The following is a 20,432-nucleotide window of genomic DNA, read 5'->3' on the forward strand; positions in this document are numbered from 1 at the left end:
GTTGCTGGATATTTTTCATTTAAACAAGTGAACCAAAAATATGATTCTTCTGTTTATTTATTTTCCTCCATCAATCAGTTGATTGACTTTAAACCCCTCCCCCTAAAAAAAAATCCTAGACAAACAAGCAGATAGAAATGAAAGAAATAAAATAAAATAAAGTAATAAAAAAAAAAAATAACTTTCTAATTGTCTCTGTTATTCAAATTTACTTTTCGTTTACGAGAAAATCGACATGTATACATATGTTAAATAGGAAGAGAAAACTATTATCGCTGATTTTTAGTTGACTTTCATTTAACATGGCATCATGAACAAATGTTCAAAATGCCTATAAAATAAACAATTTGCTTTCGAAGTTTCTTACCCAGTCCAGACATGTTTCCTGTCTCTTCTGCAGGATGGACTGTGATCCAGAAGAGGAAGGATGGGTCTGTAGACTTCTTTCGAAACTGGCAAGAATACAAAAAAGGCTTTGGAAACCTAGAGGGCGAGTTTTGGCTCGGCAATGACTATATTCACCACCTTTCAGTTCAGGGTAAGTAACTTAAATATTTAAGTAGAGGTTTCAAATCTGCTCACGAAATTATGAAATGGTTTCTCCTGAGAAATTCTCGCTATCACCCGTAATCAAAAGTATCAACAGCGACATCAGCAAAACCAAACCGAAGAAGACCATCCTGTCTCATGTCGACTGCTTAGTGAAAGTCTGAGAACTGAAATCCGCCTTTTGGGCTTTGTATTCCAGTAAGCGCCACGAGTCTGTCTGCATACAAATTATACAGTGGTTTTTGGACAGTGGAAATTGTTGAACACACCGCCAGAGCACCTCTCGCTTGGCTTGGTATAGTCGGTACAATATAGTTCTTGAATAAATATACCAATTTTGACTTTGGTCTGTTCAGTGCGAAACAGATCGTCACCTCACTGGACACAAACATTCACATTCTTTACTTGGAGTAATCACTAAACCAGACCAGCACACATCAGAAAACAGCGTTTTAAGATACTCTTCCTATTCCACGGCCTGGCACAAAAATAAACGGTCAGTTGTTGCCTTGTGCCTGGAGGGACCGGGGCTGGGATCTGGTGGGCTTCAACGATCGTTTGGTACCTCTGGGTTCAGCGGTCGTTTGGTGCCTCCAAGGTACTTCCTTCCATGCTTAATGTCGTACTCGTATTTGTGGCCCGTGTCTGAAAAACGGAGCATTTTTTTTTTTTTTTTTTTTTACAGAAATAGCAAACATATAAACATAGACAATATTATAATGGCCACAGAAGATTCATTACCAAGTCCTATATGCAGTGTCACTATACGGACGTTGCATTAAAATTTTGAGAGGATAGTGATACAGTACTAAAAAAAAAAAAAAAAAAAAAAAAAAACAAATTCCTTTTATCGTTGGTGCCTAACTTTGTTCTTTCATGGTTAATAAGTAAGGCAAGGGTCTTTATCGGAATCTACAACGTAGGAGAATTTGTTTTTAAATTTTTCACTTTTTCTTTTCTAGGACTGAATTTACGACCTATCCCACGGACCATTTGGAATTACTCTTTTGTTCTAGTTCATTGCGATAAACCGATAAATGACACTCAACAACGATTTTGTTGGCAGAAGATGTTATCCTTCGACTAAAAGCTACAAAAACTACCCTTCTTTTTCTTCTGGTGTAGTGTCAAATCCTGCTTGAAAGATTACTTTCAGGAATGTGTGCTTATCGTATAAGGATGTATTATGTCAGCAAGACTAAGTTTATTTTGTTGCGGAAGAGTGATACCATAGTTGACGTGACTCAAAGCAGAGAGGTGGGCTGGCGTGGCTAGCAACTTCTGGTAGTCAGATACCGTCAGATGTTTAGTGTCCAAAACCTCTTCAGCTGAAGAGTTAGCTTCGCTTTTTTTACAAAGATATTCTCAGCGAGACACAAGCAAACACTTGTGCTGATAAGAGGTTTTTCTGGGCTATCAGGAAGTGTACACAGAGCTTCACTTAATAGTTTCTTTGCTTATGAACGGATAGAACATCGCTTCTTGACAGCACTGCACATTTCTAGCATTCCTTCTTATCTCCCTTGACTGTAACGTGAGAACATTACAGCGAGGGTTGCGCCTAGTCCGTGAGTTGTCTGTCCTTGCCAAGTTTACAAAGTGTTTATTCGCATGATGTTGATTGGGCTTAAATGTGATTATTTTTTAAAAGGTTATTTTTAAAATATACCTATATCAAACGATTTAAAAAATGGATGATTCATCAGCCAACACAACTGCTAGACTATCAATTTTATTCGGTGCACATTTAAAATATTTCAGGAAGGCAATAGAGCAAAGAGGAGAGGTTTAAAACTTGGCAGTTAGGAAGTGCTAGGGAGTATTCGTAAGTGGGGGTAAAGTTTGACAAAAAACTTACTTATAAAATAATAACTTTATCTAAAAACAATTAATATTGTTTTCATATTGCCCCACATCTAGCAGTCAAAGTCGTCTGGTAATACAAATATTTTAGCTGGCTGCTATGCGTCGGCCATCCCAGTAGCGATTAGTGTGCACCGGTGCCATGATCTCGACTTTCTGCACGTGCACACCCGCATGAGCGTCCGTCCACAGACACGCATGCACACACACACACACGGGTGCTTACACACACACCGCACTTGCTCACAAAGAAAGAAATATGCGGAGTTATTGGAAAGAAGGAAACACGAGAAAGCGTGTGAATCAGAATCGGACAGCGAGAGAGTGAAAGTGGAATTTCACACAGAGAAAGTGGGGATCAGTTGCGCTTACAAGGATCCATGTATTCTCCCTTGAATATTCTCGTGGGAGTTTGCGGAAAGCCGTCCGCATCCCACGCCCTGCCTCTCGGGGTGGACATAGCTCTTCTCGGCCAGCTGGTGCCGAACTCTGACCTGAGGTCCATAACCGCCGCATTGTCCACAGAGCGCAAGCGCAAGGAATCGGGGTCAAATGGCCGCACCGCCGGCAGCACGTGACTTATACTGTCTAATGGCAGCACCACATCCTCCTGAACTTCCGGAATAGTTGCCAAGTCAGTCACTGTTGTAATTGCTTCAGGTTTCCGCCGGTCTCTCCTGCGCAGACGCCGATCGCTGGGCTGGGCGGAGAGTAAAGGGGACAGCACTGGTTTGACGGGGGCAGAGTAAGGGGGCTGTTTGTCTCCCTTCGGGTAGTGGTCCCCCTTGCTTGTGTAGTAGACGAACGGGGGCGCAGTGGCGGCAGACGGGGGCTTGACCTGACCCTGCTGGTAGCCGAACTGGAGCGGCCGAGCTGGACGGTAGGACTGCGATGTCCAGGGGTATGTGAAGACATCCTCTAGTCCCTGCCAATAGTCAGATAACTTGCTAATTGTAGGTTAATTAAAGGTGAATAACTAGATAGTGGCCGTGTGTGTGTGAGAGAGGGAAGAAATAAAGAAATAATAGAAGAAAGAACATGTAGTAGAACGTGTAAAAGGTCAACGACAAATCATGTCGAGCTCTTTGACAGACAATCAGACTGACTTAAAAATGATCAAGAACTGACAGACAAATTAGTTCTCTCACGCACGCGTACACACAGGTAAAGAGGCCTTTTGTGACGTCTTTTTCTGCTTCAAGTGACGTGGAACAAAAGACGTCAGACACAAGACGTCAGAAACAAGACACCATTCATACACGAGACCTACTACAACTCACTACAATGATCTCAACTTTCTTTGGAGAGGAAGTTTCTGTGATTAACAATGCTTGTCTTTTTTTTTTTTCTGCTCATGTGAATCGGCTGAGGCCGGTATGTGCCAAGTCTTTCGATCGTCTTAAAAGAAAGCTGAGATCGTGACACCGGCGCCACCCGTCACGCTACCCATGCTACAGCAGCGACTCACCGGCTGGTGGTGTCGATCCGGGTGCGGGCACTTGACGCCGTCGTACGTCATGGACGGGATGGTCTTGCTGCTGGTACGCGGGAAACACACGCAGCTCCAAGGGTCGCCGCTGTCGTGCGTGCACAGCAGCACACGCGCGGTGTCCAGTTCGTCCGTGTAATCATTGCCGTAGTCGTCGTCGTAACCGAAGCCCTCGCCAGCCTTTCGATAATCCGCCCGAGCGTGACCGTCGTGATGGTAATGTTGTCGCTGTCGCTGGTGGCGATTGTACCTGTCGGTGGGGGCGGTGAGCTGGCTGCGTGGCTCGTGGAGGAGGTCCAGCTGTAGGCGAGGGAGGAGAGGGTGCGGCCTGCTGAGCCTGGCGGGCGCTGTCCGGTTCATACCTGTCTCACCTGGATAGTTCTGCTACCTGCTCCTCCCTGTATACACAGTTGGTTTGTGGAAGTCAACGCCCTCAAAAGCCTCTCATTATCTTACCATTATTCCACCTTCGCCCTATTTCTCATACCAGTTCTTTCGCCTGCCACTCCCTTTACGCATATGCAAAGTTTTTATCCCTCCCCCACTACTTGCACTGTGTGTGAGACAGAGGTAAACATACTTCTTTTTATTTTTTTTTTAAAAAGTCAACCTGCAAAACCTGGAGAACAACCTTTAATGGCATAGAGAGGTACCAGTTTTTTCTGACTGGGTTCAAATACTGCAGGGAGGTCAAAAAGTCGCGCCATCAATCATAAATTCAAAATAGTTTTCATGACGATGAGAACTTTTATTTTGATCCAGATACGAGCACTTAAACCCTTTAAAATTTGTAATGGTAAAACATAGTCTTGCCTAACCTAGCAAAATTGTAAAATTTCATTTTGAAAATGGACGGCCCATTGGGCGCTAACCGAGTCACTCGCACGTTCTTACCACAAAGCATAATGTAAGATATAGTCTTTCCAAGCACACACATATTTCTGAGCCCAATACAAATATCAAGACAAACACATGCTCTACTCAATGTCCTCAGGGTCCCTCATCATCAGATTTTTAAAATTGCAAATTTTTTAATACAAAAATCACTATTTAAAAAATTTGTTCATTTTTAAAAATAAATAGTAGCACAAACCCCTTCTGTTCTCGCGATGCACCACTACACAGATGGCAATGCACAGAAAGAGATCAACAACTCTGACGTCAGGATTGTATTCGGATACATTTTGTCGTCGTCAAGATTTCAGCCAAGATTTCAGCCAATGGGAGAGCTAGGACCTATATTAACTAAGTGAATCGTATCTCTTCACGGGCATGATATCACAAGTTTGACCTCTTTCTGTGTATTGTAATGTTTGTAGGCATGTATCTCGAGAACGGAACGGGTTCTTCCCTCTCAATGGTGGAAGCAGTCTCGTACTAAGCTTTATCCAGTCATTAGGAAAAAAAATACACCCATTAAACCTTTCAGAAGAGGGTATTCCACTTTGCCTGAAGTTAGATTTAAACTGATTTTCCTAGTAAGAATTGTTATGGGAATTTATTTTGACGAGGTTTAAAAACAAAACTTCATAACTACACAAATAAACACAAACACACAATGAAAGCGTAACATGTAAACTATCAAACACTCGTAAATAGAAATGATTGTTCGCATTTCTTTGATCGCTGACGTGGAGTGGTAAACACAGGATATTTAGTCGAATGCAGCAAGGGAATCTTGGAATATTTGTCCAATAACCAGCTATGACAACTGTTGTGTTTTGACAACCCACTCTCACCCACAGGCGTAGTCTCAGACAATGGCACGTGACATATTGCACCTCTTAGTCAGGAGTATGTTTAATCGAAAAGACCATCAATTGAACACTGCGACTGATGGCCCGTCTTTTGGAGATAGGTCGACTAGATAAATAACGGGTAACTGCCGGTCGCTGCCTTGATAGTTACGGGTACTGTATGGCCTGATCAGTTTTATTACCTCTTCGACCTCGGCACGATCGGGTACAAGAACATAAACTTCCTGCTCAGGGGACAATTCTCCTCTGTTCAGCGAAGTGCGACATTCAAAGTCTGCTCGGAAATATCGTACAAGCCTCGGTATAAATTGTTCGTATGAATCGACAAAATTCTTGTTAGTAAGCATTACTGGGCCAGAGTAACGTGGTACTCCCCTTGTGTAGGCGCCACCTATGAAATAATGCCACCCCTTCTCATTTACACCACTCAGTGTTTAGTATAGCTAGTCTCGTATGCCTTCTCCCTCAAAGAAATGGTCTCCCTTCCCTACTATCCTTCCGTTGTGAACCGAAGAACAGTGTGACTTACCTGGAACGTTCGACAGATATCCTTGATGTTTATCTCATGCTGGCCTGGTCCCTGGCTTTGCTTACTGGCCACAGTCTTCGCCGTCAGACCTCAGCATACCTGAACAGGTCGCGAGTTCACCATGGTGTCCCTTAGTTTCACTCTAGTTTGACGACCATCATAACCTTCGCAAAGGCCTTTCATTTTGTTGTTGTTTACGGCAGGCTGGCATAAAACACAAAGCACAATGTGTAGGTGGGTAGAAGTTATTGTCAATAACAGACTTGTGTGGTAGAGAATGCGTTCTCTCTATCTGTGTGTGTGTGTGTGTGAACTTTTTGTGTGAGCATTGGTTTATGATCATGATGGTGTGTGTACGCCTGTGTATGTGAGATAGATACCAACTGCTTCAGCGAGAACAATAAGCTCACAGCATTAACATGAAGCGATTTCTTGCACATCATTCATTGTGTTTACATTCACTCACTCTCTCTTTTCCCTGTCTCTCTTTGTGTCTCTGTCTTTTATGTGCAGTCACTCTTTTTGCTCTTCTGACAGCAACTTTAAGAAACTAGCTTGAGTTGAATAAATTCAGAAGAACTTTAGTTTACACCAACACTGGCAAGACACTAGTTCAAACACCTACAAAGCTGTGTAAAGGAACCCTAGCTTAAAAACTGGCAAAACATCCGTTTAAACAGATATAGGTATAAATGAAATCCGGCAAGATCATGGGTGTTAAGGAACTCTGGCAAGACCAACTTAAAATCTGCCAAAGAGGAGTTTAAATGAACACTTCCAAGGACTTGTTAAACTGAGAAGGACCTGAGCCTAAACAAACTCTAGTAAGCAAATTAATTTAAGAAAAGTTATTTTAATTAATGAATTTTTGCAAGAACTTGGTTCTGAATAAAATCTGACATGGTCTAAATTCATTATCCTGAATACAAATGAAATCTGATCTAGACATCTTGTATCATCGTTTAATATTTACAGTTTCTGTTAGTTTTTGTCAAAGCCGACAGCAGTTTGTACACGACACCACAAAGAACACGTTCCACGTTAGATTATAAGGCTGAAGAACTCAAGTCCTACCTTCTTGTCACAGTCCCTGTTGTTTCTCTTAGTCCCGACTTAGGCTGTCTTCATGTCTCTCGTCCTATCCACTTCAGAAGTTTATGCTGTTTTGAAAATAAGCAGCACACCCGAGCCACCAGCGTGTAGACAACACCCCGAATAAGCTAAAGATTCACCCTGTAGTGTTCGGGGTACAAGTCTGCTTTTTTCTTTCCCGAGCCATTCAATAGAACTCTATTCGATTTTGTCGCGTGCGCATTTGTTCGCCCGGAAACCAGTGAAAGGAAAGTTTGCCTTGATCATGATTCGATGTCACCGTCTGTAGGAGGCGTAGCTGTTGACGGGTACGGGTGGGGGAGGGAAAACAAACTGGCTAGAAACACACGGATCGTAAACACAGAAGGGCGTGTCTGTGACTGTCCAGGTGGACTCGAAGCTTCTGTACACTAAGGGTACCGTTCTCGTTAAGATGTTGTGCATTGAATAGAATTCTTTCATTTGGTTTCTATACACGTTTGTGATTTTGCTGGTGGGTGGGGTTCACATGGAGGTGAAGTGGTAGGAGGTGTTTGGGAGATAATAATGCAGAGTTGTTTTGCTCAACGCACAGTTCTCAATCACAAAACAGAAAGTTTACTTTCTTCAGTTCATGCACATGATCCCTGTCTCTCTCTCACACGCACATGACCTTTGATCCCCCAAATTACCTTAGGGACCTCAGCGACGTTGACACAAATTATCTCCTGACTAGTGGCATACTGCAGACGGAGCAGAGAGACATAACCGCCTCTGCAGCTGATGCTGTGTGCAGTTGATGTTTGGTTGATGTTGAACACGTGCGTGACGTGCGTTCTTTAAAGGTCGCATCACAATGAGTTACAGACATGTTTTGAACCCGTCGTCAGCAGATGGAATTATTATTAACTCCACTTTCTGTTTCACGTTCGCTGTCCGTCTGTCTGGCTGTCTGTGTGCCTGCCTGCCTCTCTGTGTATGTGTGCATTAGGTGACTGAAAGCCAATATGTTATATGAACCAAACTTCCTGACACCTTTTGAATTCACACCTCTTGATTCACTGCTCCCCACTCCGTACCTTATCTTTCTCTGACACTACCACCTGTTGAGTCTTAAAGCGTTGGTATCAAGTTACAAACTGTCGGCGTCACTAGAGGGGCACTCAGTTTAGTTTCAAGTGATTTTTAAATGTTTGAGAGGCCACCATTTAAACCCGGAGCTTATCAAATAGAGAGTCCCTGGCCATTCAGCTCGCGCTTCTATTGGGGAGGACAAGTGGGTTCCGGCACTCGGCGGCATGTGAAAAAGGCTTTTCTTCTCTGAGCTTCACTTAAAGGAAGGAAGTGAGCTCTGATTGACAATTATAAAACATCTGATAGTATCTCTGTTTGACATGAGGTTGATACGTCCTTGCATGCACCATATACAGACATACAGCAGAAGATATATGTATGAGCGCGTGCCTACGAACAGCTAAGGTTTGTAGGTGAACAGGTTTATTCTTTCTTTCTTCCCTGTGCCCTCCCCCTTCTTTCTCTCCCACACAAATAACTCTCTCATAACTCTATCTACCTTTCTGTTCCTCTTTCATACATGCCATTTCTCCCCCTGTCTTTCACATATGATTTTCTCCTCACACGCACACGCGCATGCTCTCTCTTATAATTACATTCTTCGCTGTCACATGCATCCTATTTCTTTCTCTCTCACATACATATTCTCTCCCTCCCTGTTTCAAACACTCACATACTCACGCGCACTTACACATCAGCACACTCTTTTTTTCTCACTTTCTCTCTTACTTTTTTTCCAATTTTTTTCTTTTTCTCTTTCTCTGAAAAGTTCAGATGAGGGCGGTAGTGTCGATGTGAGGGCGTGTATAAAAACCTGTCAGTGCATGTCTAATGTTTTCTCTCTGTCTTTGTTGTCTGCCCCTCCCTTTTCTGTGATAGAAATTCTTCCATGGGGCCTAGAGGTCGTTGACATAGAAACTCTACCTCTCGAGATCAGGTCCAACAGATCGACTGTTATTTTCTCTCACAATATTTCACAGTCCATCACTCACGACTGTTATCACAATGTTGTTGATTGACATGTGAAAGGAGTTGGGAAGGTTTTAAAACCACGGATGCATACATGGATATATCCTACAGTTCAGCATGCTTGTACTGTGGTGAAGCATTTTTCAGATGTTTTGTGTTTCAACCAGTAAGTTTGTTTTTTTTTTTATCTTGACCTAGGTGTTCGCGTGTTTCGATCCATCTAATTCAGCCACATGTTTCGATTTTCTCCTGAGTGCTTTGTCTTACCCTGTGTCCTTATTTTATCCCGTGTGCCACTGAATCTACTTTTTAACCTCTGTGTCAATGTCTCGTCCTTGTGTGCAATGGCTCACCCTGAATGTAGTTAGTTTATCCTATTGTGTCCTGTGTTTCAGAGCCCACCATGCTGCGGATCGAGATGATCGACTGGGACGACAAGACCTACACCGCTCTGTACGACACCTTCACCATCGAGAACGAGAAGAACCTCTACCGCCTCCACATCGGCAGCTACCATGGCGACGCCGGCGACTCCCTCAAGTCCCACTGGGAAAACCACGACGGCATGCCCTTCAGGTACCTGCAGCACTAGCCGCTGTCATGGAAACACACCTGACCCTTTATTTCGGTCGCTTCTTTACGCTTGACTGGCGGTCCTTAAGCTTTGACACCATTAGTTATTGAAGCGAACAACTGTTCGTTTCGCGAGCAAATTGTCCATAGCAATAATAAAACCTGAATTCTGTACTGGCTGCTTGTGTAAATCATTTGTAAAAAAATCATTTTTATAGTCATTTAAAAAAAAAAGCAAAAAGGTGCTTGCCAACACAATATATTGGTGACAGAGCCAGTCGTCGACCGCCTTGTAACTGTTGCTCTCTGTTGGTTCCAGCACCAAGGACCGCGACAACGACGGTCGATACTACGACAGCTGCGCAGAGCATTTCCACGGCGCCTGGTGGTTCAACAACTGCTTCGACTCCCACCTGAACGGCAAGTACTACCACAAGGGCTTCCACAAGAACTACTTCCAGCGCGACGGCATCCAGTGGAACACCATCCACATGTACTCCTCTCTCAAAGGCCGTGCAGATGATGGTCAAGCCCGGAGTGGCCCCGCCGCCTGTCTCCACAGCGCCTCCTGGTGATGAAGCTAGTGACGTCAGCGATGCCAACCAGAGGAAGGACCGGTCACGGGGGCGGACTCGAGGCGCCAACAGCGGCAGGCGAGAACGCACGAAAGCTTAAAAAAAAAAAGGAAGTTGCTCGAACGGTGGGAACGAGTTTGCGCAGACGATGGCGTTAGGCAGAGACAACCAATCAACAAAAGACAGTGGAAACGAGGTGACCGATCGACCTGAACGGACTCGCTGGAGGAAATGTGGTTCAGAGAGTCAGATTGTTGGTGTTATGTACAGAACTGAACTGAATCAGCGGCAAAGTGACCGATTCTTCAAGGACTGCTTACACGTTTGGCTGACAATCGGGACGGTCACTGGAAGTTTGTTTTTGTATTAATGCCACAAACAGTGCTGTAAGCTGTAAATAGACTTGAGACACTGGACAATGTGAAATACTTACTGGCATGAGCAAAGGGTTTGTGAAGTCAGGGGTCAGTAAACAATAGAAGGGAACTGAAATGATTTCATGCTTTAGACTATCAAATCTTACGAGTTGATTAACTTTAGGTACTCTGAAAAAAATCCTAGAAATTTCTGCAAGTTATTCTGGCTTCTTTAACGTTTTTATTATTCGTGTGGGGTTTTAAACTTTAATGAACCTTATTGATGTAGTATAGGTTCTTTGGTGTGTGTGTGCGCGCGCACGTGTGCATATGTACAATTGTGTCCCAGTGAATGAGTGTGTTTGCCTGTGTGTATGTTTCTAAAAGCTTGGAAAGTGCACAATTGCTATATTTCTGAATACTTACAGAACAGTATTTTAAAATGAACAAGAAGTATCATGCACGGTGGTGACTAATTTGAGATTTTAAAATTTCAACCCCTACACAGAATTTCGTTGTAATTTTCAAGACTTACTGTTTTTGGCAAACGGACTGACAACGCTTATGTACTGATAGTGAAAGATGAAAATGAAGTCATTTGACAGACAGAACAGTCGAGACCCATTCACTCTTGTTCCTTGTGCATGTTTACAGTTTGCCTCCGTTTGTCCTTTTTTGTTCTTCTTTGAGTGCCCCCTGTTTTATGCCGAACTGCATCTAGTTTGATATTATTGTATCCCTCGTCTCTGTGTCTCTTGTTCAAGCTGGTGCATAGTAAATATTGATGTACTCATCTACTTTGCGTCACTTCATAAAGTTTCCGTGTAGAAATGTTTTATATCTTTGTATTTCTAGCTTTTGCTCCGATTCAGGATAGCAACAGTTTGTCAGTATTATGCAATGTATTATAATAATCATTTTTATGCAACAAAACATCCGTATTCTGGTAGTCTACGTGGACACAGCAGTGTGAACAGCACTCACTCACGATATGTCTACTGACGAGTGTCGTTTACTTTGTGTCTGCGGTGTTGACAGAGAAATGTAAGCTAGCATTATGAGTTTATTGTGTCCACTGACAAGTGTAAGCTGGTAAACTGTATTTTTCCTTCTGCGCTGTTCACTGAAATGTGTAAACTGCACTTGAGCAGTTGAGTGCCCGGGACAGGTGTGGTAAGCTCATGTGAGCTAAAAGACAGAACAGAATATGGTAACCCTCGTGTTCGAAAAGACAGAATAGGCAGTGAACATACTACTCTCCTTTTCCTACCCCAAGTTCTCTCCTCCCACCCGTACCTTTCACCTCGTGCCAACGTGTCTGTCGAGAAAGAAGACACTGTCAGTTCAGAAAGCTCACATCTGGGTTAACACGAGGATGGAAGGATGAAAGCAAGACAAAATAGTTCAAGTGTGAACCTTTTGTTTTATATGAAGAATTTGCTTTCAAATAAATGTCTTTGTTATAGGATTTGTTTCTGTTGTTAACAAAAATGTAAATATGCAATATTAAGTTGACACTATGCATGTGCAGTGGTTATGAGAAACATGAGCTTTATGGACTTGTAGTCAGGCGTCAGTGTGTCAGAACGAAATGACAGAAGGAGAGAGCACGTGTCTATGCGAGCCTGTGTGTGTGTGCGCGCGCGTGTGTGGGCGGGTAGATGGGTCGTTGTACAAAGGACGTAGAATTAACGTTTGTTCATCAGACCTACCTATCCGACGATGGTTGCCAATATTGCTGTTATGATTGGTCAGTATGTTATGAAGTTGTGTGCTGGTCACGCCACCTGGTGGTGTCCGGCAAGCAGGCAGGTGTCTGACGTGTAAATAATGTACATTCTCTGACTTTTGTCACATGCCTCGTAAATGCAGCAAGCGATTTCAGCCACTCACCTGGCCTTCCTAAACTTCATTTAAGTCTCCTTCTTATGCAATAACTTCCGCCAGGTAGACTTGGTCTGCCAAAGCTTGTCTATGCCTCTGCTCCGGCCTGCTGTAGACCTGTATAGTGTTAGCTCGTTGTGCTGTGTTTTGTAAATAACGATTGTCCATCATTTTTGTAATCTGCACTGAAATCCGCCTGGACGCATGCCTTCTGAATAAGCAAACATCTTTGCCTTACTCTTGTAGCCTTTTGCATTTGCTTTGGCATTGTCTTCCTGATTCGTTTGTCGATTTTCCTTTCCAAGGAAACTGCTGTTACCGTTCTTTAAAGCATTTTCTACCCCAAGCAAATGTAAGGGCATCTGTGTTAGGGTAGGAAGTCGGTGGAGTTATAGTTTTGATGTCAACAGAGGGACGATTGTACACGACCGTATCTGTTCTTTACGATTAATAAATGTGTTACAGCTCTGATGGACGAAATTAAGAATTTTATTTGGCTGAGTTAGGCATTGTCTCCTTCTGTTTACGTGTCTTTGTGTCTCCTTTCACCTCTGTTTTGTTTTAATTTCTTTGTGTTTCTGTGCTCATAAAAAAGGGTTATTTGTTTCGAAATGTTTATCTAACTGTCATGTAAACACAAAAATGTTTAAACCCTTGTCCACGTGTCCTTTAAAGAAGCACCTTTAAGGTAGCCAGTGCCACACACTATACTTACACTTTGATGTCATTGACAAACCTTTTGTTTAATGAAAGCTTCTATATAAAGTATAGTATAAATGAAACATTTAAAAACATGTAAACACATAAAAACAAAAAATATAAAATATAGTTTAAAATTAAGACTCTTACTGAACTTGTTTTAACCAAAACTTGTAATTTCAAAAACTGCATTGTCGCGTATCAAGTGAGAATTAAAACGGAAACTTTCGGCCATAAAAAATTTCAGCGAGTCTGTTAGAGATTACCATTATTAAAACAAATATTTCCCAACATATTTAAGATTAATGTTTATGCCGTTTGACTTCAGTACGTGAGCTACGTTGGTGATGGCAGCTCACCCAGTCGTCTGTTCTGTGGAAATACCTGCTGACCTCCCTTGATTCCTTGTATATGTAGAATAAGTTTTCTTTATCAGCGCAATAACAAGATGTCAAATGCAAATTTTCGTTCTAGTGGTGGATACCATCTTGTCAAACTTCCTGACAAAGTTGTGGAGTTTCCTCACGTGCATTCTCCATTTTAAGCAAGGATAGCATTGCCATGGCAACAGACAGTAAAACCTTAACACACTAACTAATTTTACTAATTATGACTGTCTATTACATATTTAAAGCTTTTTTTAAAAAAAAAAACACAGTATCATTGTTTTTTATTTCTCAGTCTTTGACATTATAAAACTTTAAAGCGATGCTGAAGCAAATATTTTATTTAACAAAAGCAACCGTTTCGGTCCAGCGCTTTTTACCGAAACAACTTCAGATGTCTTAACGTGTGTTATGAAGTAACAAAGTCTGTAGGATGACATTTCTTGCCAGTAATACCTGCATGAACGAAATGTACTGCTTTTATGTGTTTTTCTTGTTATTTAATATCTGTGTGGTGGTGTTTAATGTTGTCTGAAGTGTCGATGTCGATGTCGATGTGTCGCTAGTTATCGGTTTCAATGTGTTCGGAAACTTATTCACAAGAAACATTGAGTAGCTGTTTATTTATCCTCTTGTCAATTCTGCTTTGTCGACATTGAGCGATGACAGTGGTCGTTGCTGTCAATGTTGTGAATGTCATTATCAGAGGAGGACAGCCATGTCAGAATTGTTCCTCTGTTTTCTCTAAGGTGGTGTCAACTGTTCATCTGTTTTAACGGTCGTTCACTGGTCATCGTTAGGTCTTGAGGTCTTTTGTTGACCAACTTTCCATCACAAGCTTGACTTTTTTTTTTTTTACAGATATAAACTATGGCAAAGCAGCTTCCAGTGAGCCTCGTGCAACAATTATCTGATAATATGATAGAGGAGAACGCAGGGCTTGCCGGAGCATCCCATAATGTTTATGTTGTTGCTTTCCTTGTTTTTTTTTCTATGGGCTTCCCATAAATAATAACACGAGAATATCTTGAAATTAAAAGTCCACAGTTGATAAAATCATCAGTGCTTCGACATTTAAACATGGTACCAGTCATGATTAGATGTCTTGTCAGAAAATTTATGAAGTAGATGCTAAAACTTTTTTTTTCGGATGTATTGACAGTCTATGCAGAAAAAGAACTTGTCTAATTTCGGAACAAAAAACGAAACTGTTCTTTACATATGATTTTCTTCTTCCTTCCTTCCCTTTTGTGTCTCTGTTTAGCAGGTCTTGCTCTGTATCTTGTTAACTTGCTTGTTGTCAGAAGCCGCAATTCATCCTCAAACACTGAATGTTGCATGGAAAGCAGTCAGATTATTATTTATGCTCCTGATTTGAAATATTTTTCAAAATAAAGTCTTAAATAGATGATGTTGTGCGTGTTTAGTATTGGCTGGTGTAAGTATAATGAGTCACACATAAATTGGTGATTATGTCAGTTATGTGTGAATGTATCACACTTCATCCTTTCTTGAGGAGCTGGAAGGAAAATAGTTCTAAATAGAAACTGTTCTTGTTTAAAATCTGGGATTTCTAACATCTGTGCTGTGACATGAAATATGACATTTTTTTGTAACTTATTTAATGACTGATTTATAATGAAGCGAAAACAGAAAAAAAATTATTGTCCTTGGAGGTCCATCACGTTTGCCGGTCTATTTTTCCTTTTCATTTTTGTTGCAGACAAATGCCCTTCCTATTCTGTAAATAAAGTTTAGCACACATATTCTTTGTCGTTAATCTATACATATAATTGTTAATTTTCTTAAAATGGAAATCTTCCAATGCAGTTTTCCTGAGCAAACCTAATTAATGACCTACAATGCCAGAATCAGTAATTGTCTCCCTTTGTCTTCTTGGTGTCGCGAGTTCTCTGTCTCGTTAGTTCCTTGCGAGCATTCCACTGGTCGAGTCGTCTCCCGAAATCAGGGGTGATGTCAAATATGTAACACTCGTCTGTGGCTGAGATAAATGAAAGAAAAACTCATTGTTACTGATATCACACGGCTTGGTGACATGCTGTCATGTCTGTCTCTCTCTCTCACAGATTTGTACACGTGTGCACTCGCTCGCTCGCCACTTTCAGACCACTTACCACTTAAAACTCACAAAGAACACGTGAGTAAACTCACCAGGATCGTAAAACTGTCCCCGGAAGGTCCTGGACCTCGATACGAATTCACCGGCTGAGGTCGTGTCTCTGGAATGTTTCCACCAAAGAGGACTGACTGGCCACACGGGATGGCGTTTCCACGGTCACCGGCACAGTTTTGTCTCCCCTCTATTCGCCTCCCGTTCGTGAGAGATGTTCAGTGACGTGTCTTCTATTTTTAGAAGTGAACTCGGCTTCTCCGTTGTCGCTCGGGTCAGCACGCACCTGGACACGGCAGACGAGGCTAAGAGGAGTTTGTTCCCTTCTTCGTCAAAGCTGGTTGTCTCCTTGTCTCCTTTACCTTGACGAATGAAAGTCTCGTAGGTATCTTTTAAACTTCGTATACAATATATCATTAGATGACATCTTCTACAGATATGATAGACATTCTCCTCCCTCTCTCTCTCACTCACACACACATACGCACGCGCGCACACACACAGAAACGAGGGAAAGTAAACGAGTTTCACTTCATACTTCGTGCTCCCGTACTCAGTGAACCAAGGTTTGGCTTTCGATTCAACCTGTTATCCCACTAAACCTCATGTTGTCTGTAATATCTTAACATGTCAGTGCATTGGTGTCTTGTTTTACCTGGCTGCTCTAGCTTCAGTGCAGGTGTGTGTTTTCTAACCTCGTTGTCCTGCACGTGATCTTTCAGTTGTCGTGTTGTGTGATTTTTCTTTGCCAGCGCTGTGGTCGTCTTCTTGAAATTCTGAGAGCTGGAAATATGGGTAGCCGCTGATGTATTTCTTGGTGGGCTGAAAATGAGTGAAATAAATCTTTCTTTCTCCATTTTTTGTCAATCTCTCTTTTTCTCCTCTTTCTTTATTAGTAAAGTTTTCATTGCTTTGTGTCATATTTATGCATGTTTATGACACAAATGAGTGACCATGACATAAAGGAGAAAAGACATTTGGACATATTAGAGTTCACACATAATTTATAGACTGCTCGTTAACTACAAATATTTTGTCAAACCTTCATCAATACGAGTTTTATTTTTCTTACCGGATGTCGATCCGTTGACTTCACATTGCGTACATTGGCGTCCCAGTTATCATCGAAATGGAAAACGCCCACGTGGGCGTGACCTGTCACGTGACAGTGTAGGCAGTGGACCTGGTCGTACAGCATAGACGGCACCGTGTGGCTGCTGCGGGAGGGGAAACAGCTGCACACCTCCGGTCCGAAGTCTAGCACAGCGCGAGCACCAGCTGCATCCACCCGACTGCAGCTGCTGTACCTCTCGATCCCAAGAACATCGCTGTTGAAAGCTGCATCACTGGCGGATTTTTCATCTTCCTTGTCTTTCTCTTCGTTAACCTCAGGGTTTGAGTGCTTGTCTTTAATTCTGTCCTTTTCCCTGTGGGTCGAGCTTCGACTCCTTGCCGCCTGCGAGAGCTTCTCAACATCGTCCAGACCGCGTTTACTCTCCGCCGCAGAGGTCGTCTCGCTAGCGGGGTCAACTCCATCAGATGCTCGGTTCTTGATCCTTGAACTGGAATGTCTGGAAATTGCAGGTCCTGTCTCTTTCAGGCTGTTGCGAGGGCTGAGCTCTGCGTCTTCTCGTCTTGTGGCTGGCCGTGACTGAGTAGAATTTCCTCCGAGACTGGGCTGTCGTTGCGGGGTGGCTTGCCCTCCCTGTCTGGTGTTTGGTGGCGAACCACCGGTGCTTTGCTTCCCTGTCTTGGCCGTTGAAGACTGGACATGAGCACTTGGTGAATCTGCCTCCGAACTCGACTGTCGTGCTGACATGGCAGAGGCGAGTGCTTATGCTTTGGTCATCCTCTCACAGACCTCGTTCAAAACCACCTCCAGTGTTAACTACCTGGTCCACCCCACCTCCAGTGTGTTTACCTGAACTACCTGGTCCACCCGAGCAGACTGTGGACAAAATGGAGTTCATATCTACCTCGAGAGCAGGGAGTATGTGAATTAGCCTGTCTTGAGCTGTAAAATAGCAAAGCTCCTTTATGTTAGTAATTATTTAATAGAGTCCTTTGGAGTAGGTCAAGGGGGTGAACCGCGAGAAAGGCCAGTTATCTCCCCTGGGGTTTCGCTATCTCAGTTATTTGCCCCTACGCCAGGATTTGGGAAAGAGTTATCGCGGAGCAAAAGAAAACGAACGCTGATATCAATCAAGTCTCAGGTTCTGGCCAGCCTTAGCCCAAGATTGATGACATTGTTGTTGCTTAGAACAGTGAGCAGAAGGACCTCTGCCCAACATTCGTGCTTCGCCAAACTAAAGTGTATTTTTCTGTTGCAATTCATGCCGTGCATCACGTGCTTAGAAACATAATAACAGCCACTAACAAACACTCCTTGTACTGCACCAGGCTCTAGAAACTTCCGCGCGTGATGTCAACATAATCCGTCATGAATCAGGGATTTTCTGAGGATTTCAGCCATTCTTAGAGTTCCCCATGATTCATCTGCTCTGATGAACAACAGAATACATTAGCATAAATTAGCACACTTAGTGTTCTCGGAACGTGCATCGAGCTTTCTTAGTCACAAGCGACAAGTAACAAATGCAAGAAGTTCAGACTTACCACCACCGAGCCAAGTGTGTAGTGCAGGCCATGAGGGTTGTGGGGAAGGGCAAGGAGGAGAGAGTCAAGTGCTCCACTAGTACTAGCTGCTCCTCCGAGAGGGCTTGACAGTGCTGTTCAAAGACGGAGGTGAAAGGTTAGCACTTGGATGACACTTGACACCAGGTTCGCCATCCTAATCAAATTGGATGAACTGAAACTGAGAAACATAGCAAACAGATGAAAATTAAATAAAATTAAGACAATTAATGAACATGCTGCACTGCCTTACTGACGGAGGAGACAGACCACTGAGCAGCCAGACAGCAAAGTAAAGCCAAGATATTTATTAGAAACATTTGACAATGACCTGGACTTCATTGGCCTTGAAAACAAGCGCTCGGAAAAGCTGTTGTCGAGTGGTGCTTATCAGTCTCAGTAAACTGTCATTATCCGTGCTGAGCCGATAACCAATCAAATCCCAACAATCCTATCTTAGTGGTTAATGTACTGTATGTGGTGTTATGTGTGTTGGTTTGGAGAAAGTGGAGGGGATGAAACATTTTTTATTTACTAAAAATTTTGAGTTAAGTTTTTAAAGCGCTGTGTGAGAATTGTCGACAAGAAGATAGTAGCAATCTCCGGTTACTTAAACCACAGAGCCGTCAGCAACCGGTTCTTCTCTCCTGTCCATCATCATCAAGAAAGGAAAGGGTAAGTCTTCAGGAAAGATATGATGAGGGTGGGGTATGATCTGATTAAAAAAAAAAACAGAAAGAAGGAAATGCCTCAAGACTCAGCTTGGGTGGCACGACCTAATCCTTGTGATGCCGTTGAATATTTCTGGTCTTGGTGTGAGTCAGCCTCACCCACTTTAATACCCGGATGTTCTCATGCATCCGCACAGATTTTGGGGCGTAAAATAACTCTTTATATTACTGATTCTTCAGACGAGACATTCACAGATAACATTCAATTCACATGATCATCCATGCTGATAACATTACATTCAAATTACACTGCATTTAATTAATATTTCATTCATCAACTAACAGTCTGCTATCATTACTTTAAACAGAAATCACGGCAGTTAGGTAACATTACATCTCGGTAACATTGTGTACTTGTAATACTTCATGCAGATATTTTGCATTATAATATTGCATGCTGTCATACCATCCTGACCGCATTGTTTGTAAATAACATTGTATTCGGACAACACTTCATGTAAACAATATGGCGTTTAAGAATCAATAAAAATGAATGAGCACCGCCTCTTCTCAAATCGTGCTTTCCAGCCATCAATCGTGAAAAATCTTGTTTAGGTCAACCGAGTCTCACATCCTTACTTTTCTTCTTACCCTTTCCTTACCTTACTGGTTATCGTTACCATCGCCATCATCATCATTAATTACTCTTTTCATTTGTGTGTCTGCAATTTGTGACTCCTGGAACCGGAGCCCAGCCATCTAGCTGGATGCTAACTCCAAGCAGCCAGCTAAACTGCTAACCGTTTGTTAGCATTTTAACTGAATGCATGGTGTAGGATAAGCTATTGCGACTGTTGTGTCAGTTAAACCGGATTCCTCCTCAGATGAAAGTTCAAAGCTTTCCGTCATGTCAGCGAATTAATTGTACAGAAGGTTTGAGGACTAAAGTCTTCAATGGCGACACCGAATTCCAAGATGCATGTAGACAAACGTTTGACCAAGTTAAAAAAAGATTTTCTAGAACCCTCATGAAGAAGCATTGTTCAAACTTTCGTCCATGTTTGTCAAAGCCAACAGGCTTCAAGCGAACGTTAGCACATTTGACACACACATCGGTGGTGGCACTAGAGCCCGGATGTGTTCAAGCACACATGTTTCCGTACGCCAATGGCGGTTGAGAGCTAAAGATGGAAGGCGTGGCTGACATTGGCTATTGTGGTTT

At 42.6% G+C, this 20,432-nt stretch overlaps 3 protein-coding genes across 13 annotated transcripts in view; 1 reads left to right on the top strand and 2 right to left on the bottom strand.

Annotated features, from left to right (window-relative positions):
- LOC112562501 (angiopoietin-related protein 1-like) overlaps window positions 1–13,168 on the top strand; it is a gene marked incomplete at its 5' end in the record, with an annotated part of 47,862 nt that extends 34,694 nt beyond the window's left edge. The window contains 3 exons of the mRNA XM_025235780.1: window positions 401–538; window positions 9,697–9,877; window positions 10,194–13,168. Of these exons, the coding sequence (XP_025091565.1) occupies window positions 401–538; window positions 9,697–9,877; window positions 10,194–10,449 (575 nt within the window). The remainder of the gene's footprint in view (window positions 1–400; window positions 539–9,696; window positions 9,878–10,193) is intronic.
- On the bottom strand, window positions 545–7,937 carry LOC112562067. 2 transcript variants are annotated; one of them, XM_025235059.1, is made up of 5 exons: window positions 7,262–7,937; window positions 6,188–6,391; window positions 3,881–4,299; window positions 2,785–3,337; window positions 545–1,194 (listed from the first exon to the last, which is right to left on the bottom strand). In XM_025235059.1, exons 3-5 carry the CDS (start codon window positions 4,259–4,261, stop codon window positions 1,097–1,099), a joined length of 1,032 nt encoding a protein of 343 aa, XP_025090844.1. In that variant the 5' UTR covers window positions 4,262–4,299; window positions 6,188–6,391; window positions 7,262–7,937; the 3' UTR covers window positions 545–1,096. The 2 variants fall into 2 exon arrangements, with proteins under 2 accessions (XP_025090844.1, XP_025090845.1); XM_025235060.1 differs by lacking the exons at window positions 6,188–6,391; window positions 7,262–7,937 and having other exon boundaries at window positions 3,881–4,428.
- Window positions 13,169–14,618: 1,450 nt separating the features above from the next.
- LOC112562325 lies at window positions 14,619–20,311 on the bottom strand. Of its 10 annotated transcripts, none has more exons than XM_025235523.1 (6): window positions 18,793–20,311; window positions 18,522–18,634; window positions 16,978–18,401; window positions 16,601–16,727; window positions 15,947–16,267; window positions 14,619–15,776 (listed from the first exon to the last, which is right to left on the bottom strand). In XM_025235523.1, the coding sequence occupies exons 3-5, from the start codon at window positions 17,722–17,724 to the stop codon at window positions 16,071–16,073; spliced, it is 1,071 nt and encodes a 356-aa protein (XP_025091308.1). In that variant the 5' UTR covers window positions 17,725–18,401; window positions 18,522–18,634; window positions 18,793–20,311; the 3' UTR covers window positions 14,619–15,776; window positions 15,947–16,070. The 10 variants fall into 10 exon arrangements, 8 of the variants coding, with proteins under 8 accessions (XP_025091308.1, XP_025091307.1, XP_025091305.1 ...); XM_025235522.1 differs by having other exon boundaries at window positions 16,978–18,406; XM_025235520.1 differs by having other exon boundaries at window positions 16,978–18,634; window positions 19,878–20,311.
- Between the last annotated feature and the right edge of the window lie 121 nt (window positions 20,312–20,432).

The sequence above is a fragment of the Pomacea canaliculata genome, linkage group LG4 (genome assembly GCF_003073045.1).
Source record: "Pomacea canaliculata isolate SZHN2017 linkage group LG4, ASM307304v1, whole genome shotgun sequence".
Classification (NCBI taxonomy): Eukaryota; Metazoa; Mollusca; class Gastropoda; order Architaenioglossa; family Ampullariidae; genus Pomacea; species Pomacea canaliculata.

Bases quoted from the DNA above. Each gene is read 5' to 3' on its own strand.
- LOC112562067 (XM_025235059.1), bottom strand. From the start codon at position 4,261: ATGAACCGGACAGCGCCCGCCAGGCTCAGCAGGCCGCACCCTCTCCTC. The intron at 3,338-3,880 runs GTGAGTCGCTGC...GACTATTGGCAG, and splicing joins CGGATCGACACCACCAGCCG to GGACTAGAGGATGTCTTCAC. The intron at 1,195-2,784 runs GTAAGCGCAACT...TCCGTTTTTCAG, and splicing joins GGGAGAATACATGGATCCTT to ACACGGGCCACAAATACGAG.
- LOC112562325 (XM_025235520.1), bottom strand. From the start codon at position 17,724: ATGTCAGCACGACAGTCGAGTTCGGAGGCAGATTCACCAAGTGCTCAT. The intron at 16,728-16,977 runs GTAAGAAAAATA...ACTCATTTTCAG, and splicing joins AGTCAACGGATCGACATCCG to CCCACCAAGAAATACATCAG. The intron at 16,268-16,600 runs GTTAGAAAACAC...TCATTCGTCAAG, and splicing joins ATCACGTGCAGGACAACGAG to GTAAAGGAGACAAGGAGACA.